The 24,273-nt window shown below is 47.1% G+C and overlaps 2 protein-coding genes across 5 annotated transcripts in view; one reads left to right on the forward strand and one right to left on the reverse strand.

Annotated features, from left to right (window-relative positions):
* The window catches only part of NR2C2 (nuclear receptor subfamily 2 group C member 2), a 98,471-nt gene extending 90,862 nt beyond the window's left edge, over positions 1 to 7,609 (forward strand). For 2 of the 3 annotated variants that reach the window (XM_036073637.2, XM_036073639.2), the window contains one exon: positions 1,077 to 7,609. In XM_036073637.2, coding sequence (XP_035929530.1) covers positions 1,077 to 1,251 — 175 coding nt within the window. In that variant the 3' untranslated portion in view covers positions 1,252 to 7,609. The remainder of the gene's footprint in view (positions 1 to 1,076) is intronic. The other variant, XR_004911275.2, reaches the window with a different exon arrangement.
* On the reverse strand, positions 3,277 to 22,668 carry MRPS25 (mitochondrial ribosomal protein S25). 2 transcript variants are annotated; one of them, XM_078074759.1, is made up of 4 exons: positions 22,400 to 22,668; positions 17,470 to 17,576; positions 10,778 to 10,865; positions 3,277 to 4,272 (listed from the first exon to the last, which is right to left on the reverse strand). In XM_078074759.1, the coding sequence occupies exons 1-4, from the start codon at positions 22,531 to 22,533 to the stop codon at positions 4,044 to 4,046; spliced, it is 558 nt and encodes a 185-aa protein (XP_077930885.1). In that variant the 5' UTR covers positions 22,534 to 22,668; the 3' UTR covers positions 3,277 to 4,043. The 2 variants fall into 2 exon arrangements, with proteins under 2 accessions (XP_077930885.1, XP_035929534.1); XM_036073641.2 differs by lacking the exon at positions 3,277 to 4,272 and adding an exon at positions 9,702 to 10,063.
* Between the last annotated feature and the right edge of the window lie 1,605 nt (positions 22,669 to 24,273).

Below are 24,273 nucleotides of genomic sequence, written 5' to 3' on the forward strand. Positions count from 1 at the left end.
CATAATACATATATTCTCTTTTAAAAAATAACAATGTTTACTATAGAAAAAAATGAGAACATTCTGGAAAGTAAAATGAAAACGTCCATATAAATACCACCTTTCGTAGATACCTGTTAATGTTTTATGCATTTCCTTCCAGAAATTTTTTATATTTGTGTAATTGGAATCATAAAATACAAAGTAAGGTTTTGTAACCCTTTTTTCATTTAATGTTCAACTGAGCATACTTCATCTTTTGTGGCTAAGGAGATGCTGTAATTTCTTTAACACTTCCCCACTGATGAGAATGTAGGTTGTTTCCAGACCGGGCTGGCCCCTCAGTGAGCTTCTGTGCAGTGGCGGGGAACGCCAGTCACATGCTCCAGATACAGCGGCAGTGGCCCACCACGACAGGGTCACGGTGTACCCTCCCACCCAGGGTGTTTTCAAACTGAAGACAATCTTTTGCTTTATTTTTAATTATAATGCTGTACGAACACTGGGAATTAGGGGAGTGCAGGAATACAGAAGTTTAATAAGTAAAAGCACTCCAAATCCCCAAACCCAGAGGCCAACCATTCACATTTTGGTGAACATCCTTCCAAATACTTTTGTATGCACGTCACACAAATAAATCTACACCAGTGAGACTGCACTGTACTTGCTGCTTCCCAGTCTGCTTTTATTCAGCTATACGTCATGGACTGCTTTCCTTACCAGTGACATAGATCTTTTTTATATTTTTTAGTGAATATATCGTGATCTTTTATATGGAGACACACCATACCTTTTTTTAACTTATCCTTTATTGATTTCCAAATTTTTCTTTTTTGGTGGGGGTGGGGACAATTGTTAAAAATGAAGGAAACATTTGTACAGACGTCTTTGTACTTAGTTTTGATTTCTTTTTTTTTTCTTCATGATAAATCCCTACAAGAGGAACTGTTGAAATTTGAAATACAGGGGGTAGATCATAGGTCTGTTTGTTTGGTTTAATTCCAAGCAGTGCAGACAGGGTCCCAGGAGTCTGTCCAGGGAGAAGTCTGAAGGGCAGTGAATCCCCTTTCTCTAACTAAGGACCCTCCCTTTCACAGATTGGCCCGGATTCTTGTTCGCCTGCCGGCACTCAGGCTGATGAGCTCCAACATAACAGAAGAACTTTTTTTCACTGGTCTCATTGGCAATGTGTCGATAGACAGCATAATCCCCTACATCCTCAAGATGGAGACAGCAGAGTACAACGGCCAGATCACCGGAGCCAGCTTATAGTGCGCACCGCACCGCACACCTGCAGAGAAGCAAAAGGATCCTCCCAGGACCACTCGGATACAGAGAAAATAAAGTAGTGGTATTTTGGTATGTGCAAATATTTCCAGTATGTTAGCCATTTCCTACCTGGTTTCTTCTTATCTGTTAATCCCAGACAATAGCAACTAAAAGACTAGTAGGATCCTTTCCTGCCATAAGAAATGTTATAATGCCTTTTGATGAAGCAGATTTTGGAACAATCTTTTAACCCAATTTGTATTTAGAAATCCTCAAAGGGCAAAAAACAGAGTTTTATAATGTCAGAGACTAGTATTAAACAAAACAAAAAGAACCTAAGAGAACAGTATGTGTGTATATATATTAAAAATGTCCTTGGAATTAATAGCTACTAATTACCAGGGTAATAATATTAGCACTTTCTAAGCACTTCTTATCAATGCGTAATGTTAGCAACATCTTGCCCTCGGGCAGGACAAATGGAAAACTGTGTATGTCTTTTGCCGAAACGCTAGTAATTTCTGTGAAAACGCACTAGGGTACAGGAGACAATCATTTATGTTTAAGAAAAGATGGCATCATTCCTAATTGTATGCATACACTGGTGGTGTTGAACTAAATTCCTATGAACGAATGAAAATGTGGCTCATCTGTATGATGCAGTAAGTGGGAGTGTGGAGGCACAGTCGGGGGTGACCCAAACCGGAAGCTTCCTCAGCTGTGAGGTGATGATGCTTGTCAGCTTCCCTGACCTCTGCTTCTGGTCTGTGACTGGCATCTGCAGGCTCCTCCAAACCTGGGGCTCTCTTCTGATGACTGGTTCTCAGAATTGATTACAACCAGTCAAGACATTAACTGCCAATTCCTGCAGCAACTGAAAACATCCCCACATCACCTCCACCACTCACGGCAGGCAGAGCCTTCTGACCAAAAAGTGCAAGGTGGGCATTTTGAACCCGACAGTAATTCCTGAATGCAGTCTGGGGCGCTGGCTCGTTCAGACGGAGGAGTACAAAGGTTCCCTTCTCATGGGGTTTCCATTCCAAACGTCCCCTCAAGAAGGGCTGTATTCCTGCAGTTCACTCAGAACTGTGAAGGGGATTCGGGGCCAGGGGGTGGGGGGAGGTGCAGGATTTTGCTGCCTGGCCAGGGTGGTGGTGGTGGTGCGGCTGAATGGAAGGTTTCTCTGTTGACCTTAAATATCAGGGTTTTCCGAAGTGTCTCCAGACTCAGCATTTCTGTTGGCGATTTTTTGAATGGTACTGGTACACCATGCACTTTGATTCCCCCAGGTGTGTGCCAGCAAAGAACCCTGGAGCATTTTAGGTGATGGATGCAGAAGCAAGCTACCTGCTCTTAAAAAAAAAAAAAACAAAAAAACAAAACGAAAAAAACCTTAACTCCCAAAGTTATCTTCTTTCTCTTAAGTTATAGCGACCATCGTTTACAAGAACAGAATGCAGTTATAAGGAAGTTCTATCTAGAGAAGAGCACCCATAAATTCTCATGGATGCAAGCAGCGGGCATTTCCTGCTTGGGAAAAGTGCCGTGTCCAAGACCCAGTCAGGTACTCTTCATTTCCTTTCTGTATAGCCCAGATTAAGAAAATAGCTAAAGTTAAATCTGTGTCTCCCATGTCTTTTGATCAGATGATATCCAGAAAGATCCCATGCGCTTCCCCTGCCTCACAGGCACTCCCCAGCCTGGCTCAGGCCCTCGTCGAGGTGGGGTCTCGGGTGCTGTGTGGGTACCCAGCCTGCCGGCCGCTGCCTTACAACAGAACAGAATGCTCTTGAAGCATTAGCAGCACTTTGTGAAAGTCGTTAGTCGGAATTAAGTGTGGGGACAGTATCTCCAACTTCTGAATTCCTATTTGGATTTAATTATATTACTTATAGTTCATGTCTTGGAAGCAAATTTTGGAGACAATAGGGGAGCCCGTTATAAAATGATGGAAAGAATTTAATTTTGCCTGCTTAAATTTTTGGTTTTCTAACTTGGAAGTGATTTAAATTTCAAAATTAAGGAAAAAAAAAAAAAAACTAGCCAAGACAGTGAAGTTAGGGCAGGTCTGTTTCATTTCTGCTCATGAAGGACTTTAGCAGAGGGTATCTGCAACCGTGTTTATGCATCTTACACAGCAAGTTGCCTCTTTTCTGTTCTTTTGGTTTTTTAATGTAAGCATGTCTGTTGATCACATAGCTGTTCTCTGGGATTACATGCTATGTCACATCTCCCAGATCTCATTCTCGGTGTTGGGGAAAAGGCCCACCCCTTCTTCCTGGGGGTGGCCCTGGGAGTCTTGTGTCCATTCGGCTTGTAGACTCAGGTGGCCTTCAGATACTGGGACGGCTTAGCCAAGACCTCGACTGAGGTCCCAACGACGCCACTGCTGAAGGGTTTTGGGGTAGAAGTGATAACCAGCAGAAAAACCGAACATTTGGGTGAGTGAGTGCCGCACCCTGGCAGGCCAGCCCTGGAGAAAAATCAATTTGGCTTGGAGGGTTGTTGATTCTGACCTGGTCCTGGTCCTTGGGTCCCTTCACTGATGGTGGCTGATTGCAGTGGACCATTTTGGGCCTTGAACATCATTAGTTTCCCAGATCCTCTTGGCCTTATTTTGAAGTAGACTTCCCTAAAGATATGTTCACACAAGCTGATTTCTTGCTGCCCCAAATCATTTCACACTTTGACAGCAGGTCCGTCCCGTCTTGTCAGATCAGCTAAGAGAAGCCCAAAGTCAAGAACTTAAAGGGATCCCAAGCAAATACTGAGGTTCGGCTTTCACAAGTCTTTTACCTCTTGTTAGTAGTCTGTGGAAGTCTAGATTTAGTTAAGGCAGGCCAGCCCTCTACCCATCGGGTCTCTGACTGAAATAAGCCAGGAGCAGGTTCTTTACCACACAGCCTGCCCACATGTCCCTCTGCTGTCCTGGCTCTTCCTCCCTGGCGAGGAGAGGTCCGCTGCGGGAGGAGGTGGCAGTACGCCTCGTGCTGCTTGATGGCAGTGGTGTCGCAGAGAATGCTAGACAGTGAGGTGTTGAAATGTGGAGGTCATTACACAGAATCATAAAGGACAGGAAGAGACTTAGAAAAAGTCCAAATTACACAAGCAAATGATACTTTCCAGGTTATTCCACCCTTCTAATTTGAGATTTATATGTGTGTCTGTTGGGAGGTTACCATTATTTATTATCTAACTTCTGCCATGAGGCTGTGGTTGGGGTTCTTTGTTGTTTGGGTTTTTATATTTAATGTCAGGTGTAATCACTTGTTGTAAGATGTTATGTAAATGCCCTCAAGAGGGACTGCTGTCTAGCTTGTCAGTATTAAATGTGGACTGTGTTCTGAGGCAGTTGCCACCAGCCACGGTGAGAGCGACGGATGCGCCTTCTCTTGGGCTCCCTGATGCGGTGGCCACACACTCACTAGAGGACATGGTTGTGGCCATAGTACAGGCTTACTCAGTGCTTTTGCTTGTGTTGGGGATAATCACAGCAGGGAGCTAAGAATCGGAAGGGCTAGATCTAGTGCTTTTATTCTGGACAAAAACCACATCCTAATCCTTTGGGGGAATTTCTAGTAGAGCAGTCTTGCCCCCAGCCTGCCCTCTGCCTGACACGCAGCCCTTGGCTATGGAGCCAAGTTTCAGGACCTGATCAGATCAGAGTCCAGAAGCTTGTAGCCCACTTGCCGGTGGAAAGGGCCTCATGTGCAGTGGGGCTGTAGATGACATTTCAACTCTTCTCTAAGTCTAGGCCATGAAAAGTCATCTTCTGACGTTCACTTTCATCCCGGCTATGAATGAATGGGGGGATAGTGGAGCAGGCCGGGCAGATGCCCATATGCTTCCTTTGTCCCACTTCCAGTTTCTAGATTGTACGGCTCTTTGAAATGTCTTAACTTTGATGTAAATTTGTAAAGCCAAGCCCTAATCGAGATAGACTGGGTTTGGGTCTTTTGTACACAGGGTTCTGGACATCCTCACGTGTGCCTCCTGTCGGTGCACACTTGCGCGTGTCCAGCCCTGGGGTCCCTTCAGCGGCATTGTGCGTGTACAGATTTATAGGCTTGTATGACTGAATGAATGTACATGTGTTTATATCTTCTATATATGTACAGTGTATATAGTGTGTGTATGTGTACATAGATGTATATATTATGTATACAGACATGTAGCCATGTATCCAAAGTTCCCTTATGTTTTAAAGAGAGTCTATGATAGAGTTGCTAAAGTAAATTGATGTGGATGTTCCAAGGTCCCTCAGCAGGATGGATTTGCTGATATTTTAACTCCATTTTCCTTTGGGTGAGCCTGGCTGGGAAAGGCCATGAAGGCAGAATCTCCACCCTATGCCAAGGAAAGTTCCAGACAGAAAAGGTCCTGATAGGAGGACACTGCTGTATATTGTATATTCTCTGGGTCAGACAGCGGCCAGAAAGCTAGAAAGTTGAAAACTAGGTGGGGATCTTTCACCTGGGTGCCGCATGCCTGTTTATAGCCTGACTGGAAGGAACTTGGCAGTTGCAGCTGTCGGCCTTCCCAGACTTGCTCTGTCATGTGGTCCAGAGATCGGCCTCACGGTCAGAGATTCGGAACGGTCCACGTGCTGGGGCCTGCCTCCCAGGTCTCTGCTTGCTCTGGACTTAGCAAACAGCGGGCACTGCCCTGTGGCTCAACAGATTCCCATCTCTAATGCCAGTTGAAAAAAACCTACCAAGTAGTCTTTTAAAATAAGCATGAATAAGATAACTTATGGCATAGAAGTTACAAATTTTAAATTCTCTAACTGTAGCATGTGAATAAAATCCACTGACCTAAATCCTTTCTATAAATTGTTTTAAAATTTTTAGATAAAAATGGTATTTTAATATGGCTATTTGTGCCCTTAAAGCTACAGATGCCAAATTTTTCTTGTCCAGGTCTGTTCTGATTAATTTTCCCCCTTAATTGGGCTTTAAACTGAGACATGGCACTCGGGAGCCAGGGCCCAAGCCCAGCAGAGCTGCTTACAGACCTGGGAAGCGGGGCCTGCCTGGCCGAGGGCTGCAAGCTGGCCCGCTGAAGGGAGTCCCTGGAGAGCTGCAAAAACTCACATAATCCACAGGTTTTCTGGTTTTTTGTTGGTGGTGTTTTTTGGGTTTTTTGGGTTTTTTGTTTTTTTTTTAAATAAGCTACTGAAATGTTTGAAAACACTTCATTGAGACCATAGTACTCAGTGCCTTTTGTGAGACGGTGGGTCATTTAGCCTTCAGCTTCCCCTCTATTGGATGTAAAAAAAAAAAAAGCTCTGCTACTTCACTGGCCTCATCCAACAGTGCTTATTTGACCCTTGCCCCTGTCCTTGCCTGTTGTGACAATCACACTATTGAAGGTGGCTTTCCAGTTAAAATACAAGAAGCAGCTTGACAGTCTCTAAATGAATCTTCAAAATAAAAATTTTCATTTGGGGAGGGTATTTTAACAGCAATCTAAGAATAATTAAACTTTGAACTTAAAAAGAGTATCTTAGGGGTGGGGAATGCCTGAGATATTTTTAAGGCCCAGCTAGACTTTCAGTTCAGAAACCAATAATCCGGTGTCTCAATATTTCTACATACAGCATAGAAAAAAATGCTATAAATATTGGGGAAAAAAAGTTTGGCAACATTTATCAGCTGACATACTGTGATAGCTTAATATTTGGATAACATTTGGAAATAGTAGACTTTTATGTTACAAATGGCTTGTCTTTAGGATCATATACTCAATTACCATTAACGACCAGAGCATCCATGGACTCAGATGCTGCCGCCACATACAACTCAAGTGCTGGAATATTTTTCTACAGTCTCCGTTCTCCCCATTCTCTTGTAAACCAGTGTTCAACTAGTTTTATAACTGAAAAGCTGCACATTTTTCATAGTACAAACCATAGTTTTTACCTGTAGTTTGGACCTGTTAAAATGTAGCTGCATTACCAGCCCTTTTAAAAGACATCTGTTAAAGGAAAATTCGGGTGTTAATTTCTTGGGACCGTTTCTGTAACTTCTGCCCTTCACAATATAGAAAATACTGTTATGCCGTTACATTTTAATTCCAGGTTTAAAACCTGTTGAAAGCTGTAGCTTGAAATCAGCTTTGTTTATGTGATGGCATTTAAAAAATAGCATGTTCTTTTTAAACTGAGTTTTATATCTAATCAATGTCTTCAGTCTTGAAGAAGAATTTGCATTGTTGTGTTTGTATATAGAGTATTGCAGTGCATGAATTAGCTTTATGCATTTTATTAAATGCTGTTTCAATGTGGCATTATCGTTGTGGCTTAATACTACTACCTAAATGAGGTTTATACTATTAAAAAAGTGAATTAAAGACTAAATGTGCATCTTCTCATTTCTTCTACTAGTAATAGCAGTAATGCCTGATCCCCAGGGGCGCCGTGCTGTCTCACCCCAAGCAGGTGGTGAGGAAGCAGCCTGTGGTCAGAGCCCTACAGCTCTCACCTCCCCTTCGTCTCAGCCAGAGTCCACGTGCTGGCCCACTGGCCTTGTAAACACCTTTAGTGGGAAAGGTATGGCCTTTTCTAGTGGGGCCGTTCCTCGGTGTGGAGGTCAAAAAGCCAGGCAGCTGGTTCCGGAGCAGAGCACCCGTGGGCTGCCGGACCACACAGGCTGTCAGCACAGATGCGCCCGAGCCAGGCTGCAAACCAGCACGTGCCTCCTGTAAGGGTAACGACTATCCAGAATAAAGGCGTGTTCTTCCAGTTGTAGAAGTTGGAAAGCACGTGCTCGGTATGTCACGGGACTTCTCATTTTACTGGTGAGGATTGTGAGGTGCAAAGTCAGATTCCTGGCAGAACCCCCCGGCAACCAGACAGCTTTAAATGGCCCTGCCAGGTCGTACTCAAAATGAAATCAGTCACTTCAGGAGAACAAGGTCTAAAACCATGTGAACATCGTTTGTGCAAAGAAAAAAACATATCAACTCCTCATAGCGATTTTTTCCTCCCGTTTCCGTAAATTTTAAACCCATCTTTGATCATTACTAAACCGCGGCGGAAATAGAAGACAAAGGTTTAAAGAGATAACCGTGCCCCCTAGTGGTGCTTATTTCAAGTCTCTGTAAAGAGAGGGGCGGCACTGCCCCATCAGGCACTAGATGCTTCTCTCCAAAGAGGGCTCGCTATCCTGTTTCCAGGTCAGCAACCTTTCTGGGGCCCCCCATTGGGCTATGGATGGAAGGGGTACTTCCCGAACGCTGGCGCACTTGCTGTGCACACAGACCAAAGGGAACAGACTCTTTCTGAAAAGCCCCAGCGGCTGGCGGGAAAACCACGGCTGCGGTCACCTGGGAGCGGTTATTAGAAACCAGACAGAAGGATTAGAATGGAGGACAGATTTCTCTGCTCACCCTCCAAAATGGTAAAGGGGGGCAGGGTGCCCTGTGGTGCGGACCTGCGATTAGACACACAACCCTGGTGAGCCTGCAGCCGTCCCCCGCACTCACGCACGCATGCACCCACCAGCCATGAACCCTGAACACCAGTCAGGTGCAAACTCACAGAAAACCACAACCTGAGCATCAAATGTAAAAGAAGCCAAACCCCTCCCAATGTAATGGGCTGACCCCCAGCATTTATATCAAACCTTCTGGTTCCACATCCTTCCCCATGGCAGTCTACCTCCTGACCTCCCCCTGCTCCTTTCAGCCCCACTGGGCGGCTGCTTCCCGCAGGGCAGAGTCTCCATGTCCGCCTCCACGGCTCCCCGGGCCAGCTGGTCCCTCACTTGTGACCGGCTAAACCGTAAGGCAGCCAACCCTTGAGGGCTCTGGTGTTGCTTGAGGGCTGAAACCGGCAAGTGACCGCAGTATCCATGGCCTGTGAGGAAAGAACTAGGCGGACCCTCCGTAAGCCCTCACCCCCTCTTCCAAACCTTACGAAGTAAGGCCTGAATGAGCAAGAGGGCGGCCTCCAATGCCAGCCCTCAGAGCAGGGCCCTGAAGTCTCAGCCAGCCCGCCCCTCCGCCTGTGCCCCCTCCTGGTCTGCAAACCTGGGGCCGGGGAGGCGGCTGGCAGGGGGCGCACAGCAGAGGGGGGCTGGTCTGTGCCCGTCACGGGGCCTCCTGCGCCGCCGGCAGCCAGGCCTCCAGGAGCAGAGTGGGTTGGCTTCAGCAGTTTAAAAGGGGAGCGCTGACCCAAGGCTTGCCCTGGGAGTTCCGAAAAAGCCCGAAGAGCCTGAGCGGAGGGGGACTTCCACGGTGCCAACCACCTAGCTCCAGCCAGATCCCACCAGATCCAACCCCAGCAGCTCCTAACTCTCCAGAGCAGGGCCTGGAAGAATCGAAGCCGAGAGAGACGAGGAAAGGGCGGCAGGACCAACACAGGGACGTCAGCAGGCCGTGGCCTGAGACCTCCCCCAGCCCCACGCGGGCCTTTCTCCCGTGCCTGCCGCACCAGACACACATCACCATCCGGGGACCAGGACGCATTTTATTGACCTGATAGAGCGGAGATACTCCCCCGACCCTGCCACGTCCTTTCACACAGGTGTGCGAAAGGGGACCCTCTCACGGCAAAGAGATCTTTCAGAGTCCCACCAGGGACAGAACCAGGGACTTCCCTGGGTGTGGCCTGGGGCCTCAGTCCTGGGCGCTGGCCTTCAGCATTGCTTTGTACTTCCCTGTCAGCTCCTTAGGTAAGGGCACCAGGCCCGGGCAGGGCACCTGCCCTTCCACCTCGCAGATACACTCCCGCAGGCAGTACTTTCGGGGCCCAAAGTGGGCTGGGTGAGAAAGCTGCTTTTTCTCCTCCTCCTCCTCCTCCAGGGTTTCCCTGCCGAAGAGCACAGAGAGCAACAGGTGTGGGAACAGCGCTCTGAGCCTCTAGGCAGCGTGGGACTTCTTGGCCAAGTGCACCCCACCAGCGGCCAGGGAGACCTGGCTCTCCCGTGCCTCTCAACCTGCTCCCCGACCCCGACCCCAAAGTCTGCCGGCCCTCCCCCACAGGCCTCCCAGGTCACCCGGCCCACACAGGCCCACACAGCAGCGGTCAGCCTCCCTCCGGCCCAGGGGCAGCCCCAGCTCTGAGGCAGCACAAGGTCAGGGGGAGGGGCCTGCAGAGGCCTCTGTGCGCTTCCTCCAGGACGCACTTTCTTGGCTTCCTTCCCCTTCCTCTTTCCATCCATGTAAAGAGAAAGGACGAATCCCCAACACATACCGGGGTTAGACACCCACCAGCTCTAAGGAGAGATTCGTAAGGACAGGTGGCTGCAACCGCCCAGGCAAGTGTTTCCACAGCACCTCAGCTTCCCGTGGAGCCGAGGAGGCAGGGCGGTCTCCGACCCCACCTCACAGCGGAGGGAGGGAGAGCTCACGCAGGCTCAGTGACTTACAGCCCCACAGCTGGGGATCTGGGGAGCGACAAAGCCCGATGGGACGGCCGCTGCAGCCCGTGAGCTCCAGCTGGTGCGCGCCCTCCTGGCGCTCCTTTTCTCCCTCCTTCCGTGCTGAGACATTTGCTCCCTCCAGGTCAGGCCCAGCAACTCACTTGTTCTTCCCTAGGATTTTTCTGATGTGCTCCATGATCTCCTTATTGCTCTTGGTCTCCACATCCACGAGGACCTGCTCCCCAGAATCTGGAAATGGGAAGCAAAGGGGACAAAAAGTGCTAAGGATTGGGCAGCACGCTCCTCAACCTCAAGTCACGGTGACCAGTTTGCTTTTAGTGGTGAAGCATTTTAACAATAAGATAAATATGTTTGTCTGCATAACCCATAATGATACCCTTCTTTTTTTCCGTATTTCTTTAAACATGAGCAAAACTGAGGTATGTGCAAAAGCATACTATTTACTTACTTTTATTTATTTATTTGAGAGAAAGAGCACACACACAAGCAGGGAGGGGCAGAGGGAGAGGGAGAAGCAGACTCCCGCTGAGCAGGGAGCCCAACACAAGGCTCGATCCCAGGACCCTGAGATCATAACCTGAGCTGAAGGCAGACGCTTCACCGACTGAGCCACCCAGGCGCCCCATAAAGCATACTATTTTAATGGAAAGCAATTTTCCATTTCCATGTCATGGATAGAATCGTCAATATCCTTAAGATGACAATTCTCCCCAAACTAGGCCATGGATTCAGTGCAATCTCTATCAAAATCCTAGCAGGTGTTTTTGTAGAAACTGGTAAGTCGAGTCTCAGATTCATGCAAAGGACCCAAAGTAGCCAAAATAATTTTGAAAAACAAGAAAATGGGAGGATGTTCATGTTCCAATTTCAAATTTACTATAAGCTACAGTAACCAAGACAGTGTGGTATTAGCATAAGAACATACTACAGAGCAGTGGAACAGAACTGAGTCCAGAAATAAACTCATATTTTTGGCCAACTGTCAGCAAAGATGCCAACACAATTAAACAAGGTAATGAATGAATTTATACCTTTAGTTCACAGCATTAAAAAAAAAAAAGGAAAAAAAAACCTGAAATTGGATCAGAGACCTAAATGTATGAGTTAAAGCCTCTATAAAACTTCTAGAAGAGGGGCACCTGGGTGGCTCAGTCGGTTAAGTGTCTGCCTTCGGCTCAGGTCATGATCCCAGGGTCCTGGGATCAAGCCCCACATTGGGCTCCCTGCTCAGTGGGGAGTCTGCTTCTTCCTCTCCCTCTGTCTCTCTCCCCAGCTTGTACTCTCTCTCTCAAATAAATAAATAAAATCTTAAAAAAAAAAAAAACTTCTAGAAGAGAACAAAGGAAGTCTTCATAGCCTTCTAGGCAAAGATTTTTAGGTATGACATCAAAAACATGGTCCATTAAGGAAGTAATTTGATAAATTAAAATTCATCAAAGTTCAAAACTTGTGTTTCAAAAGATACTAAAAGCTGGGCGTGTGGCTGGCTCAGTCAGTGGAACGTGCGACTCTTGATCTCGGGGTCGTGAGTTTGGGCCCCACATTGGGTGTAGAGATGACTTAAAAATAAACTTAAAAAAAAAAAAAAGATACTAAAAGCCAGAGTCTGGGAGAAAATATTCATAACGCATACACCTGATAAAGGATTTCTATCCCGAGTACATAAAGAACTCTCACAACTCCTTAAGACTATCCAACTAAAAATACAAAATAAGCATTTAACAAAAATTATTAATAACAGTTAATAATTAGCACATAAAAAGATACTATTCATCCATCATTAGTCATTAAAATGCAAATTAAAACCACAGGGCGATATTGGAGTGGCTCAAATTGTAACGCAAGTGCCAGGGAGAATGCAGAATAACTGAACTTTCCTACATGGCTGGTAGAAGCGCCACTTTAGCCAGTGAATACACAGAGACAGGAAAGAAAGAAAAAGATTGGAAAGGAAGTTAAAACTGTATTTGCAGATAGAATAATTGTGTATATTGAAAATCCTAAGGAATTTAGAAAAAACCTACTAGAAATAATAAGCAAGGTGGCAAGACACGAGGCCCACACACAAAAATCAACTGGGCTTCTATAAAGTAACCAAACAACTGGAAAATGAATTGTTTTTTTAAATACTTTTCACAGTAGTCACAAAACATACTCAACATTGTTAAAATGCCTATTTCTCCTCAAAGTGATCTATAATGTAACTCCAATCAAAATCCCAGCAAGTGGGGAGCCTGGCTGGCTCAATCAGGAGAGCATGTGACCCTCGATTGCAGGGTCATGAGTTCAAACCCCACACTGGGCATGGAGCCTACTAAAAATAAAAAAATAAAAAATAAAAAAAAATCCCAGCAAGCTTTTATCTAGAAACTGATAAGCAGACTTGGCAGGATGCCTAGATGCCACAGTCAGTTAAGCATCCAGATTCTTGATTTTACCTCAGGTCATGATTGAGGGTCATGAGATCAAGCCCTGCACTGGGCTCCGTGCTCAGAGCAGAGTCTTCTTGGGATTTTCTCTCTCCCTCTGCCCCTCCCACCCGCTCGCATGCACTCTCTAATAAATAAATAGATCTTTTTTAAAAAGTTAATATATAAATGCAAAGAACGTACAACTGCCAAAGTAATTTTGGAAAAAAAAAAGAACAAAGTTAGACTTAAAACTACCTGATCCTAAAGACTTACTATAAAGCCACAAACCAAGATAGTGTGGTATAAGCCTAAGGACATACAGATCAGTGAGAAAATGAAGTCAGGAATATAAAGTCAAATGGTATTTTTGTGTGGTAAAATACACATAACAAAAATTACCATTTTAACCATCTTAAAGTGTGTAATTCTGTAGTTTCTTTCTGTCCCTATGGACTTGCCCATTCCAGACATTTAAATAAACGGAATGATATTATCTGTGGGCTTCTTGTGTCTGCCTTCTCTCACTTGGCTTATGTTTTCAAGTTCACCTGGGTTGTAGCATTTGTTGGTACTTTGTGCCTCTTCATGGCTGAGTAATATTCCACTGAATGGAGCTATATCAAGTTTTGCTTATCCATTCAGAGTTGACTGAGTTTTGATAAAAATGCCAAGGAAACTAAATTAGGGAAAGGATGGGTCATTCACCACGTGGTGCTGAAACACCTGAGTATTCCAAACCTAAAACCAAAAACAAGCCTCAGTCCCCAGCACACTTAATCCACAAAGAACTCAGCCTCTAGCAAAGACCCGAATATGAAACCTACAATGATAAAACTTCCAAAGGACACAGAGGAGAAAATCTTTGCCACCCTGGGGTAGACGGAGACTCCTGGACAGACACAGAAAGCACAAACCATAAAAGAAAACAACTGACAAGCCGGAGTTCTTCCAGATGAAACTTGTGCTCTCCCAAAGACCCCATCACGAAAAGAAAGCCGAAGCTGAGAGAAAAGTCACAATGCACCTACCCAACCAAACAACCTCATCTAGAAGAGAGAGAATTCAGTGAGAAAACGAACAGCCTAGTTTTTTTTTTTTTAATGGACAAAAGATTCAAAATAGACTCTTTATGAAAGAAATCTGTGAACGGCCAATAAGCACATGAAAAGATACGGGGAAAACGCAAATTAAAACTTTGATGAGGGGTGCTTGGGTGGCTCAGTCGTTAAGCATCTGCCTTCAGCTCAGGTCATGATCCCGGGGTCCTGGGATCGAGCTCTGCATCGGGCTCCCTGCTCAGCAGGAGGCCTGCTTCTCCCTCTCCCACTCCCCCTGCTTGTGTTCCCTCTCTCACTGTGTCTCTGTCAAATAAATCAATAAAATCTTAAAAAAAAGAAAAACCTTTGATGAACCCTAAAAGACTAAAATTTTAAATATTTATGGGGCACCAGGGTGGCTCAGTCAGTTAAGCGTCCTACTCTTGGTTTCGGCTCAGGTCATGATCTCGGGGTCATAAGACTGAGCCCTGTGTCAGGGTCCATGCTGGGCACAGAGCCTGCTTAAGATTCTCTCTCCCTCTCCGTCTGTCCCCCACCCTGACCCCGCTTGCGCTCTTTAAAAAAAAGAAATTTAGGGGCGCCTGGGTGGCTCAGTTGGTTGGGCGACTGCCTTCGGCTCAGGTCATGATCCTGGAGTCTTGGGATCGAGTCCCGCATCGGGTTCCCTGCTCGGCGGGGAGTCTGCTTCTCCCTCTGACCCTCCCCCCTCTCATGTACTCGCTCGCTCTCATTCTCTCTCTCTCAAATAAATAAATAAAATCTTTAAAAAAAAAAAAAAGAAATTTAACGTGGTAAAGAGAATGACCCCAAAACCTGTCCCTGTCCTACTCCCCCAGAATGTGTGAAGAGGTCACCTTAGTGGCAAAAGGGGCTGTGCAGATATGAGTGAAGTTAAGGCCTGAAGTTGGGCCCATTCTCCCGGGTCACAGCCTAAATGACTCACACAGCCCTTAACATCAGAGAACCTATCCGGGCAGTGGTCCAAGGGGCACGTGACCATGGAAGACCAGCCAGATAGGCCATGTTGCTGTCCTTGAAGATGGAGGAAGGGGCCACAAGCCAAAGAATGGGGGTGGCCTCTAGGAGCTGGAAAAGCCCCGTGAACGAATTTGCCCCCGAGCCTCCAGAAAGGAAGGCTCTGCTGACACCCCTTGATTTCTGTCCACTTTGGCTTCTACAGAAATGGAAGAAATGTGTGTTGTAAGCCACCAAGTCTGCGCTAACTTGTTACGCAGCCACAGGGAACACGCCGGTAACAGTGGGTGAGGATGGGGAGCCGCCAGGGCTCCCACGCCCTGCTGACCGCCGGCGAGACGGGCGCTGGGTCGAGAGAGCGGTGCAGCAGCACCTAAGAACATTACACACCGATGCGAGGGCCCAGCAGCCCCACCCTGAGGCGCATGCCCAGGTCCACGGGACAACTTGCTCCAACCTTTGGAAGGTGCGGAGGCCGGCCCGCTCCAAGGAGCCAAAACTAGAAACGGCCCTCGACAGCCCCGGAGGCTCCGGGGGAGCAGCCGGCCCACAGCGCCACCGTCTGGGACCTGGCCATTTCGGGAGTCCCTGCTGGGTGGCCCAGACCGGCTCAGGCCTGCACCGCCATCCGAGGCGCCTCCCACCAGACGTCCCTCCAGAGACGTCCCTCCAGAGACGTCCCACCTGCTCTGCCATCCGAGGACTTTCCCTGCCTCCCCCTCCCCTTATCACCAATAAATCTTCTAACTCTGCCTCGGCACTTAACAAAAAACCCCACGTCATCAACGGGAACGGATGAATAAACCGATATATTCCCACAGTGGGACACTTGGCACTAAAAATGAATCAACTACGGACATACGTAACAGATGAGTCTCAAAAACACGATGTGTAAAAGCCAGACCCAGCAGAACACACACCGTGCAACCACCCGCAGGACGTTCCAAAACAAAACTGATCTACGGAGAAGTCCGAGCGGCGGCCGCCCCTGGTGGAAGGGGGAATTCAGGGGGAATCCCCTGGAAAGCCGCACCTGGGGACTTTCTAGTCAGAGATGCTCCGTATCATCCCTTGCAAAGTGGGAACACAGCTACGTAACAATTGTCAGAACTGATCAATTTATACACAGAAGACCCGTGTGTTTCATTACGGGTAAATTATACCTCAATGAAATTAACTGTTTAAAATGCACACAAAATACATCCACAAAACTGCTACCGCACCACCATTCTCTCCACCCACCTGACCTCGCTCTAGGTTTCTTTCATAGCACTTATGCCCTGGGATCCTGTCTGGCTAAGCTTCTTGTCCTTTCGGTCTCCTCCTGCTACGGTATCATCCCTACGAGGGCAGAGACCTTTGTCCCTACAGCTCCCCGACACCCCAGGCACTGTGCCTGGGCCCAGCGGCCACGCCACACGTATCTGCCGAATGGATTTAAGAACAGCATCATTCTGCTTCCTGAAGCATCTCCCAAACTACATTTCATGTGGTTCTTACAACCACGTAAGGCAGATATTGGACCTTCACCTGAGAAACAAAGCAAGGGGAACATGACTCGCTCAGGGTTGGAATGACTGAGTAGAGAGCGGAGCCAAACATCTGGTCTGACTTCCAGGCACTGAGCCCAAAAGAACCGAACAGACTTTCATTCTGTGCCTTGTGGGAAAGGACAGCATCGTGGAAGTGTGTGGCCCGGAAAGGACACACACAGATACACACACTGCTCAAGAGGACATGGCCAGCACTGAGCAGGCAGCTGGGGGAGACCGGGAAGGGACAACATAAGGGTGCAGGGAGGGCTTCCTGGAAGAAGTGGTGCCCAAGTGGAATCTCAGAAAGATTTTAAAAATAAATCAATAAGCAAAGCAGCACGGGATTTCCGGCAGAGGGACCAGCATGAGCAAAGGCAGCAAAGCGAGGTGTGGCAAGGGAATTTGGAAAAACCAGCTGTACGCTGTGAGGCACGTAGAAAGATGTGGGGGCAACAGGAGATCGGGCTGGAGAAACAGGGGAAGAGTCCAGACCTCAGTGGCCACTGTGTGCCACGGTCCAAAGCCAGTGATGAGGGGCGCCTGGGTGGCTCAGTCGTTAAGCGTCTGCCTTCAGCTCAGGTCATGATCTCAGGGTCCTGGGATCAAGCCCCACATCAGGCTCTCTGCTCAGCGGAAAGCCTGCTTCTCCCTCTCCCACTCCCCTGCTTGTGTTCCCTCTCTTGCTGTGTCTCTCTGTCAGATAAATAAATAAAATCTTTAAAAAAAAACAAAGCCAGTGATGGAAGTAAGGGATGTTTACAAAAGCTCATAGCTCAGGTCCCCCAAGCGCTATGGTGGGAGGAAGGGATGGGAAGAAAGACCCTCCCCCGGCCTTGGCAGAGGCCACACTCACCCAAATAGAACCGCAGGAAGGGGGATGGCGTCATGTTCTTAAACATCATAATCTGTACCCAAGGATTTTTGTACTGGATCTGAGGTATGTTGAAAAACACAAACTTCCTGCAAAAGGGAAGAAATTAAACCTGTGAAACAGAGTTAATTTGAAATGCTGTGCACCTGTTTTTTTTTTTGAAGGAGATAGTCCAGAACTTTCATCCAATTCTCAGGGGACCCTGCCCCACAAAAAGGCTGAGAAAAGCAGCCGTCAGGAATTTATTAGTATATTCTCTGAACAGTGGGTGTCAGGACTTGTGGCTTGTCATCTGAGGGAAAAGACATCTGTACCCCTACCTCACACTGCACACTAACCTAAAACTCACTGAGCAGAAGAATAAATGTAAACATAAAACTGTGAAATGTTCCAGATCTTGGGTGCTGGTTAGACAGGTGTATTCATTCCTAAGCAGAAGCTCATCAAGCTGTATACTTCATGTAAATTGTACCATAATTTTAAAATAAATGAAAGCAAACATGGAGAATACCTTTAAACTTAGGTTTAAAACACAGATAAATAGGACCACCTTAAAACTTTTATATGGCAAAATTTACCAGAAACAAAATCAACATTTGCCAAATCAGAAGAAAAATGTTTGTAAAACATAAAACAAAAAGGCTAATTCCTTTGGTAAAGTTTTACACATCATTAAGATTTACAATCCAGGGGCGCCTGGGTGGCTCATTTGGTTAACTGTCCAACTCTTGATTTCGGCTCACATCATGATCTCAGGGTCGTGGGATCGAGCCCCACATCGGGCTCCACGCTCAGCACAGAGTCTGCTTGGGATTCTCTCCCTTCCCCTCTGCCCCCATGCACTCACCCAAACGCACACACTCTCTTTCTCTCAAATAAATAAATAAATAAAAATCTTAAAAAAAATGTTTTACAATTCAGCCACAAAAGCCACAAACAGGCAGAAACCCAAAGAGCCTATCATCTTATGAAGAGATTCTCAATACCTTCCCAATAGTCATATAAGTTAAAATAGGATTCTTTTCCACCTGTTAGATTGCTAAAGATTAAAAAAAACAACAAAAAGAAGTTACAGAAATCAGGATACACTTCCTTAAGAATTGGTATAACCTCTTTGGAGGTCAATTTGGAACTAGCAAAATATAGAAAGCATAGATCTTGACAGTGATTTCACTGCTTTTAGACATTTTTACACCTGAATGCAAAGACATTATTTGTTACAGCAAAGGAACAGAAACAACAAATGTCCTTCGAGAGAGGACTAATTAGGACACAGCTACATGTCTGGATCCCTCTCCACCCTAAAGTGCTAACCTACATGGGCTATGAGGTGGGCTTCCTTGACCTCTGACTTCATGTTGGGTTTGGCCAACAATGAGTGCTGGCAAGACTGAAAGGAGAGGGCAGAGGCAAAGTATTCTTTCCCTGACTCATCTCCTGGCTGAGTCCCAGGCTCCTGTCAGGCAGCCCTCTCCCCGTCACTTCTGCAAGCCGAGACCTGAGGTCCTGCACGGTCCCTTATGGTTTCTTTTCCCCATCCTTGCCCATACCTCTGTAAATAGTCCCTTAATTAAAGGCTCTCCAAATGATCCTAATTTAAATGTGCCCTCTGCTTCCTCCTGCCACCCTGCCCCACATCAGATGACAGACAGGTGCGAGTGATACATGGGACAGTAACACAGTCACCCAGCTTTACCACTTCTCAGCTGTCTGAGCCAGGACAAGTTACTGCTCTGTGCCTCAGTGTTTATGCCAAGATGCTGGCAATGCAGGACAACCAGTCCATAGTGGAGCTTGTAATTCGTTTTTAAGATGAATTGATAGAATCAACAGAAGGCGACTGTGTGACCATTTACTTGGGGAGACTTCCATAACCGGGGCAGAATCTGCAAGCAAAACAAAGCAAAAGCAAGGACAATTATTAACTCCAGGGAAAACAAAAAGCTTTGCAAAAACAAAAAGGAAAAAATAATCATAGTACTCTAATTGGTCCAACTGTATATGGTGTTCACAGTCGTATTAATTTAAACATTGAATATTGTTCTAGACAAAGTTCTGAAATGACTATCCTGGGAGGATGAAGAGCTGAGTAATATGCATGTGTTGGGTTGGGGAATGGCAATAGTGAGGAAAGAGCTAAATTCTCATCTTCCATAGTGGCAAGACAACAGATAAAGCCTAAACCTAGAAAAGGAAGAAACAGCTCTCCAAGTTTGGTATTTAACTATGCAAGGGAAACTCTAATGAAATGGTTAGAGTTGTAGAAGTTGTTGCCTCTAGGGGAGGCAGTGGAGGTGAGGTCCTACTGTATGCCTTCCATCACGACAGCACACAAGGCTCGAAGCTCCAAAGCTGAATTTACCTTCCTGGGCTTATGACGTCTCTGCTCAATTACCACCCCACAGCAGAGGATCTCAACATCGTACAAAGAAACCAGGGCATATCCATGCAGGAATTGCTCACACCTAGAACTACTAGGGCAAAAACTCAACAGGAATTTGTTTGTGTTGTTTTTTTGGTTTTAAAAGATTTATTTATTTATTTGAGAGAGAGAGAGAGAAAGCACACAGTGGGGAGGGGTAGAGGGAGGGAGAATCTCGGGGAGACTCCCTGCTGAGCATGAAGCCCAACGTAGGCCTCCATCTCATGACCTGAGCCAAAATCAAGAGTCAGACACTTAACCAAACGAGCCACCCAGGTGCCCCTCGACAGGAAGATGTAAACGGTTTGTGAAACCTGGGAACAAAGTTGATAATGGTAGGTAACCTTTAGCTGAGCATGCTGTACGTGCCAGACACCTTAGGCATTTTAATACTTGAATCCTCACAATGACCCTGCAAGGTGGGGTTTTATAACTAAGCAAACAGGTCAGAAAAGTAAACTGCCCTAGGTCACACAACCAGTAAATGAAAGAAGAGGGCTGTGTGCGGCTGGACCTCAACCACTCTTCTGTCACCATCAAATTACCAAATTCACCTAGATCCTGAGGCTCAGGATGGACACAGAACTCAAAAAATGCTAGCAGCTGTTACTTTTTTTATTGCACCTGAAAGGCAAGAACATCTGGCAAAGGTGAGCAGGGACTTAGCCCTCAGACACTAAGGCAGCTCCCCACACACCCAGCAGACACCCGAGACTATGGCTGGCCTGGGGAAGTATACTGGTGTACTTGGAATGGAGGTGATCCAGGGAGGGACAGCTGAAATGCTAAGGGTATATGAACAAGCAAAGGCCGGTGGGGCTGGAAAGGGCAAGTCCGGTAGACTCAAACCCAAGGGCACGAAATCCACAAGGGCATACACAGGCTCTTACCATTCAGAACAATGAAGCACAGAATGGCTGTTTGGCTCTTATTTACCTACAGGGTATTAAAATACTTGAACTGCAAGTATAAGGCCTGCAGGTCTATTCTGATAGACTGATCATTTAAAAAACCAGAGATTTATATAAAAATCTGAATTTCTGGCTTCTTGACAAGTCAGAAATTCTCCGTGGGCCCACATGGCTAAGCCGTAGCCAAGCAGTGAATGGCCCCTTGTGACAGGGCACATTTTCCCAATCTGAGTGGGCCCATCCAGACTGCTTCCCTCCTTTCTGGTACTGCCCCACCTCTGCTGACTCCTAGCGTGGACGGATGGGATGCACAGTGAGTTATGAAGGAGTATCCGGGTGCCCATTCACCCCTAGACCCAGGTCTTCCAGAAGCCATCAGCCCACCTGTTCCCATGCAAGCAGCTACAAGTTTTTGGCTTCACCTGTGGACAACAAACAGCTAGGAGGTAGCTTCTGGCTATCCTGAACAGCTGTGCAGCAAAGGGCCCTCACCAGGGGGGACCATACCCTACTGGGAGCACTTCCCCAGCCCATTTTGATCCACCCCATACACCCAGTCCCAAAGCTTCTGAAGGACAAGACTTCTTAGGCACTGGTGAATCCCCAGCTCACAGCATGGGGCCAAGCATTCAGTAGGCAATCAGTAAATTTATACTTAATACCTGAAAAGCCCAAAGCACCGCTGCTGCCTCAAGGTTCAATTCAAACACTTCTTTTCTAAGCTTCCATTTAAGGAGCTCTCACTCTGCTCCATGCTGAAAAACCACCCCAGGGAGTTTAAGGTGGGGGTGGGGGTGGGGGGCGGCGGTGGGGGTATGGAGCCTGGGGCTACACAGCTGACATAATCAATTATGAGAGGGACGAGTCCTGCAGCGGAGAAGCACGTTCACAGCTACGGCTCACCACCACTCACTGGCCAGCGTGGTGCCCTGGGCAAGCAAGTTACTAACATCTCTGTGCGCTTCTTCATCCCTAGAATAGGGATAACCATGGGGCTTCTATAAACATCAAATGAGACAATGCATGACAAACATTCAGAAGCACGCCGCACGCAGAAGGGCTCAGTAAGTGCTAGCAGCTGTTACTTCTTTCACTACATCCCCACAGCGGCTCTGGACATAGGTATCATGCCAGTTTGGGACAATAAGGAGCAACTCGCCCAAAGCCAGCAGTTGTTAGAGCTGGGACCTAAACAGGGTCTGTGGCCTCTGGGCTTGGCTCCATCCAGAGCAGAACGTGCGCCGCTGCTTCCCACTGCTCGCCAGCCAGGCACAGGTAGTTAAGGAGACTCCGGCCTCCCCGGGTTAGCCCAGTCCTCCACCGGGGAGGTAGGGGAAGGGGTGGGGGACCCTTGTCCTCCGCTCCCCGACCTCAGTCACGACTGCCCTGGCAGAGCGCGGCCCTGCTGTCCTCGGTCTCCTCGTCTGTAAGATGGGGCCAATGGCACCCAGCTCAGGAGGCCAGCCTCGGTTAAGTAGCACCCAGAGCAGCTCCAGGTCTCAGCGTTACTAGCACGTCATTACAGCGAGCAGGGTACGTCCGCGCGGCCTGGGGGCGGCCTCAAAGGGCTCCGACTGACCTGGCGCCCTCGCCCAGCTCCCCGTGCGTGTTGTAGTTCACCGTCATGACCTTCACTGAGTCCTTGAACACTACGTCTCCCTGGCCCAGGTACTGGAGGGTGCGGCGGATCGGGAAGCGGCCCTTCATGGGCATGGCGGCGGAGGGGTCGGGCCGCGGGCTTAGCCGCGAGGACAGAACCAGAGCAGCCGACGCTGCCGGCCCGACAGACCTCACACCGCTTCGCCTCCTCGCTGGTTTCCAGTTCCCGCGCAGACGCACAGGAGACGCCTCCCGGCGGGCAGCGCGCGCGCGCGCCGGGGAGCAGCTTGGAACTTGTAGTCCCGGCCAGCGTTGTCTTAGGGTTTGGGGCGGGGATCCCGCTAGTACATCTTCGCTTTAGAACACCCACCCAGAACTTTTGCTTTTCACACTCTGTAAATTAGCCTCTCCCCACGCCCACCCCGCAAGGGAAAATATTTTTAAATAGACTCAAACTCAGTCAAACAACAGAATTACAGTTGGAAATAAATCAAGAAGAGCTGCGTTCAGATGCCAAGTGGGCTACTAACTTGCTCTTCAACCTCAAGTAAGTTTTTCTTTTTCTTTTTTTTTAAGATTTTTATTTACTTATTTGACAGAGAGACACAGCGAGAGAGGGAACACAAGCAGGGGGAGTGGGAGAGGGAGAGGCAGGCTCCCCACTGAGCAGGGAGCCCGATGCGGGGCTCCATCCCAGGACCCTGGGATCATGACCTGGGCCGAAGGCAGACGCTCAACGACTGAGCCACCGAGGCACCCAAATAAGTCAGTTTTTCTCTCTCAACTTCTCCGGATTCAAAATGAAGTGTTCCAAGTGCACAATTTCTAACATTTACTATAAAAACTGATTTGCAAAAGGGGGGGGGGGAAAGGCAAGTTTGGAAACTACCCCTTCCTGGTTCACCCACTTAACAGCTCTGGACCACAATTTGTTCATAAGCGAAAGGTGGATGAGATGCATTTCTGAAGTATGCTTACTGATCTCAGAAAGTTTTTACTTCTCCTTGACTTTTGAAGGATAATTTTGCCAGATATAGAATTCTAGGTGAATGGGGGTTTTCTTTCAACGCTTTAAATATTTTACTCCACTCTTCTTGAATGTTCCTGAGGAGTAGTCAGCTATAATTCTTTGTCTTTTCTGTAAGATTTTTTCTTCTTCTGGCTTCTTTCAAGATTTTCTCTGGTTTATGCAGTTTGAATAAGATATACCTACATACAGATGGGGCGCCTGGGTGGCCGGGAATGTTAAGCCTCAGCCTCTTGGTTTCCGCTGAGGTCACCATCTCAGGGTCCACATATCTCAACCCTGAGTGGGGCTTGGTTCTCAGCGGGGAGTCTGCTTGAGATTCTCCCTCTTCCTCTGCCCCTCCCCCAAGCACACTTTCTCTCAAATAATCTTTTTTTATTTTATTATGTTATGTTAGTCACCATACATTACATCATTAGTTTTTGATGTAGTGTTCCATGATTCATTGTGTATAACACCCAGTGCTCCATGCAGAACGTGCCCTCTTTAATACCCATCACCAGGCTAACCCATCCTCCCGCTCCCCTCCCCTCTCTCAAATAATCTTAAAAAAAAGATATACCTATGTATAGACATTTGATATTTATCCTACTTGATATTGATCCTACTCTGAGCTTCCAGGATCTGTCATTAATTTTGGAAGGTTCTCAGCCATCATTACCGCAAATATTTCTTCTCCCTTCATTCTTTTTTTTCTTCTGGTGTTCCAGTTACATATATTACATCTTCTGAAATTGTCACATTGTTTTCAGATATTTTGTTCTGGGTTTGTTTTTCATTCTTTTCTCTCAGCATTTCAGTTAGGGAAGTTTCTATTGACCTATCTT

Source organism: Halichoerus grypus, chromosome 1 (assembly GCF_964656455.1).
Source record: "Halichoerus grypus chromosome 1, mHalGry1.hap1.1, whole genome shotgun sequence".
In the NCBI taxonomy this organism is placed as follows: Eukaryota; Metazoa; Chordata; class Mammalia; order Carnivora; family Phocidae; genus Halichoerus; species Halichoerus grypus.

Coding starts and splice junctions, on each gene's coding strand:
- MRPS25 (XM_078074759.1), bottom strand. CDS start 22,533: ATGCCCATGAAGGGCCGCTTCCCGATCCGCCGCACCCTCCAGTACCTG. Junction 10,866..17,469: donor CTTCCTGCGGTTCTATTTGG/GTGAGTGTGGCC, acceptor TCCCATTTCCAG/ATTCTGGGGAGCAGGTCCTC. Junction 4,273..10,777: donor AAAATCCTAGGGAAGAACAA/GTGAGTTGCTGG, acceptor CTCACTGTCTAG/CATTCTCTGCGACACCACTG.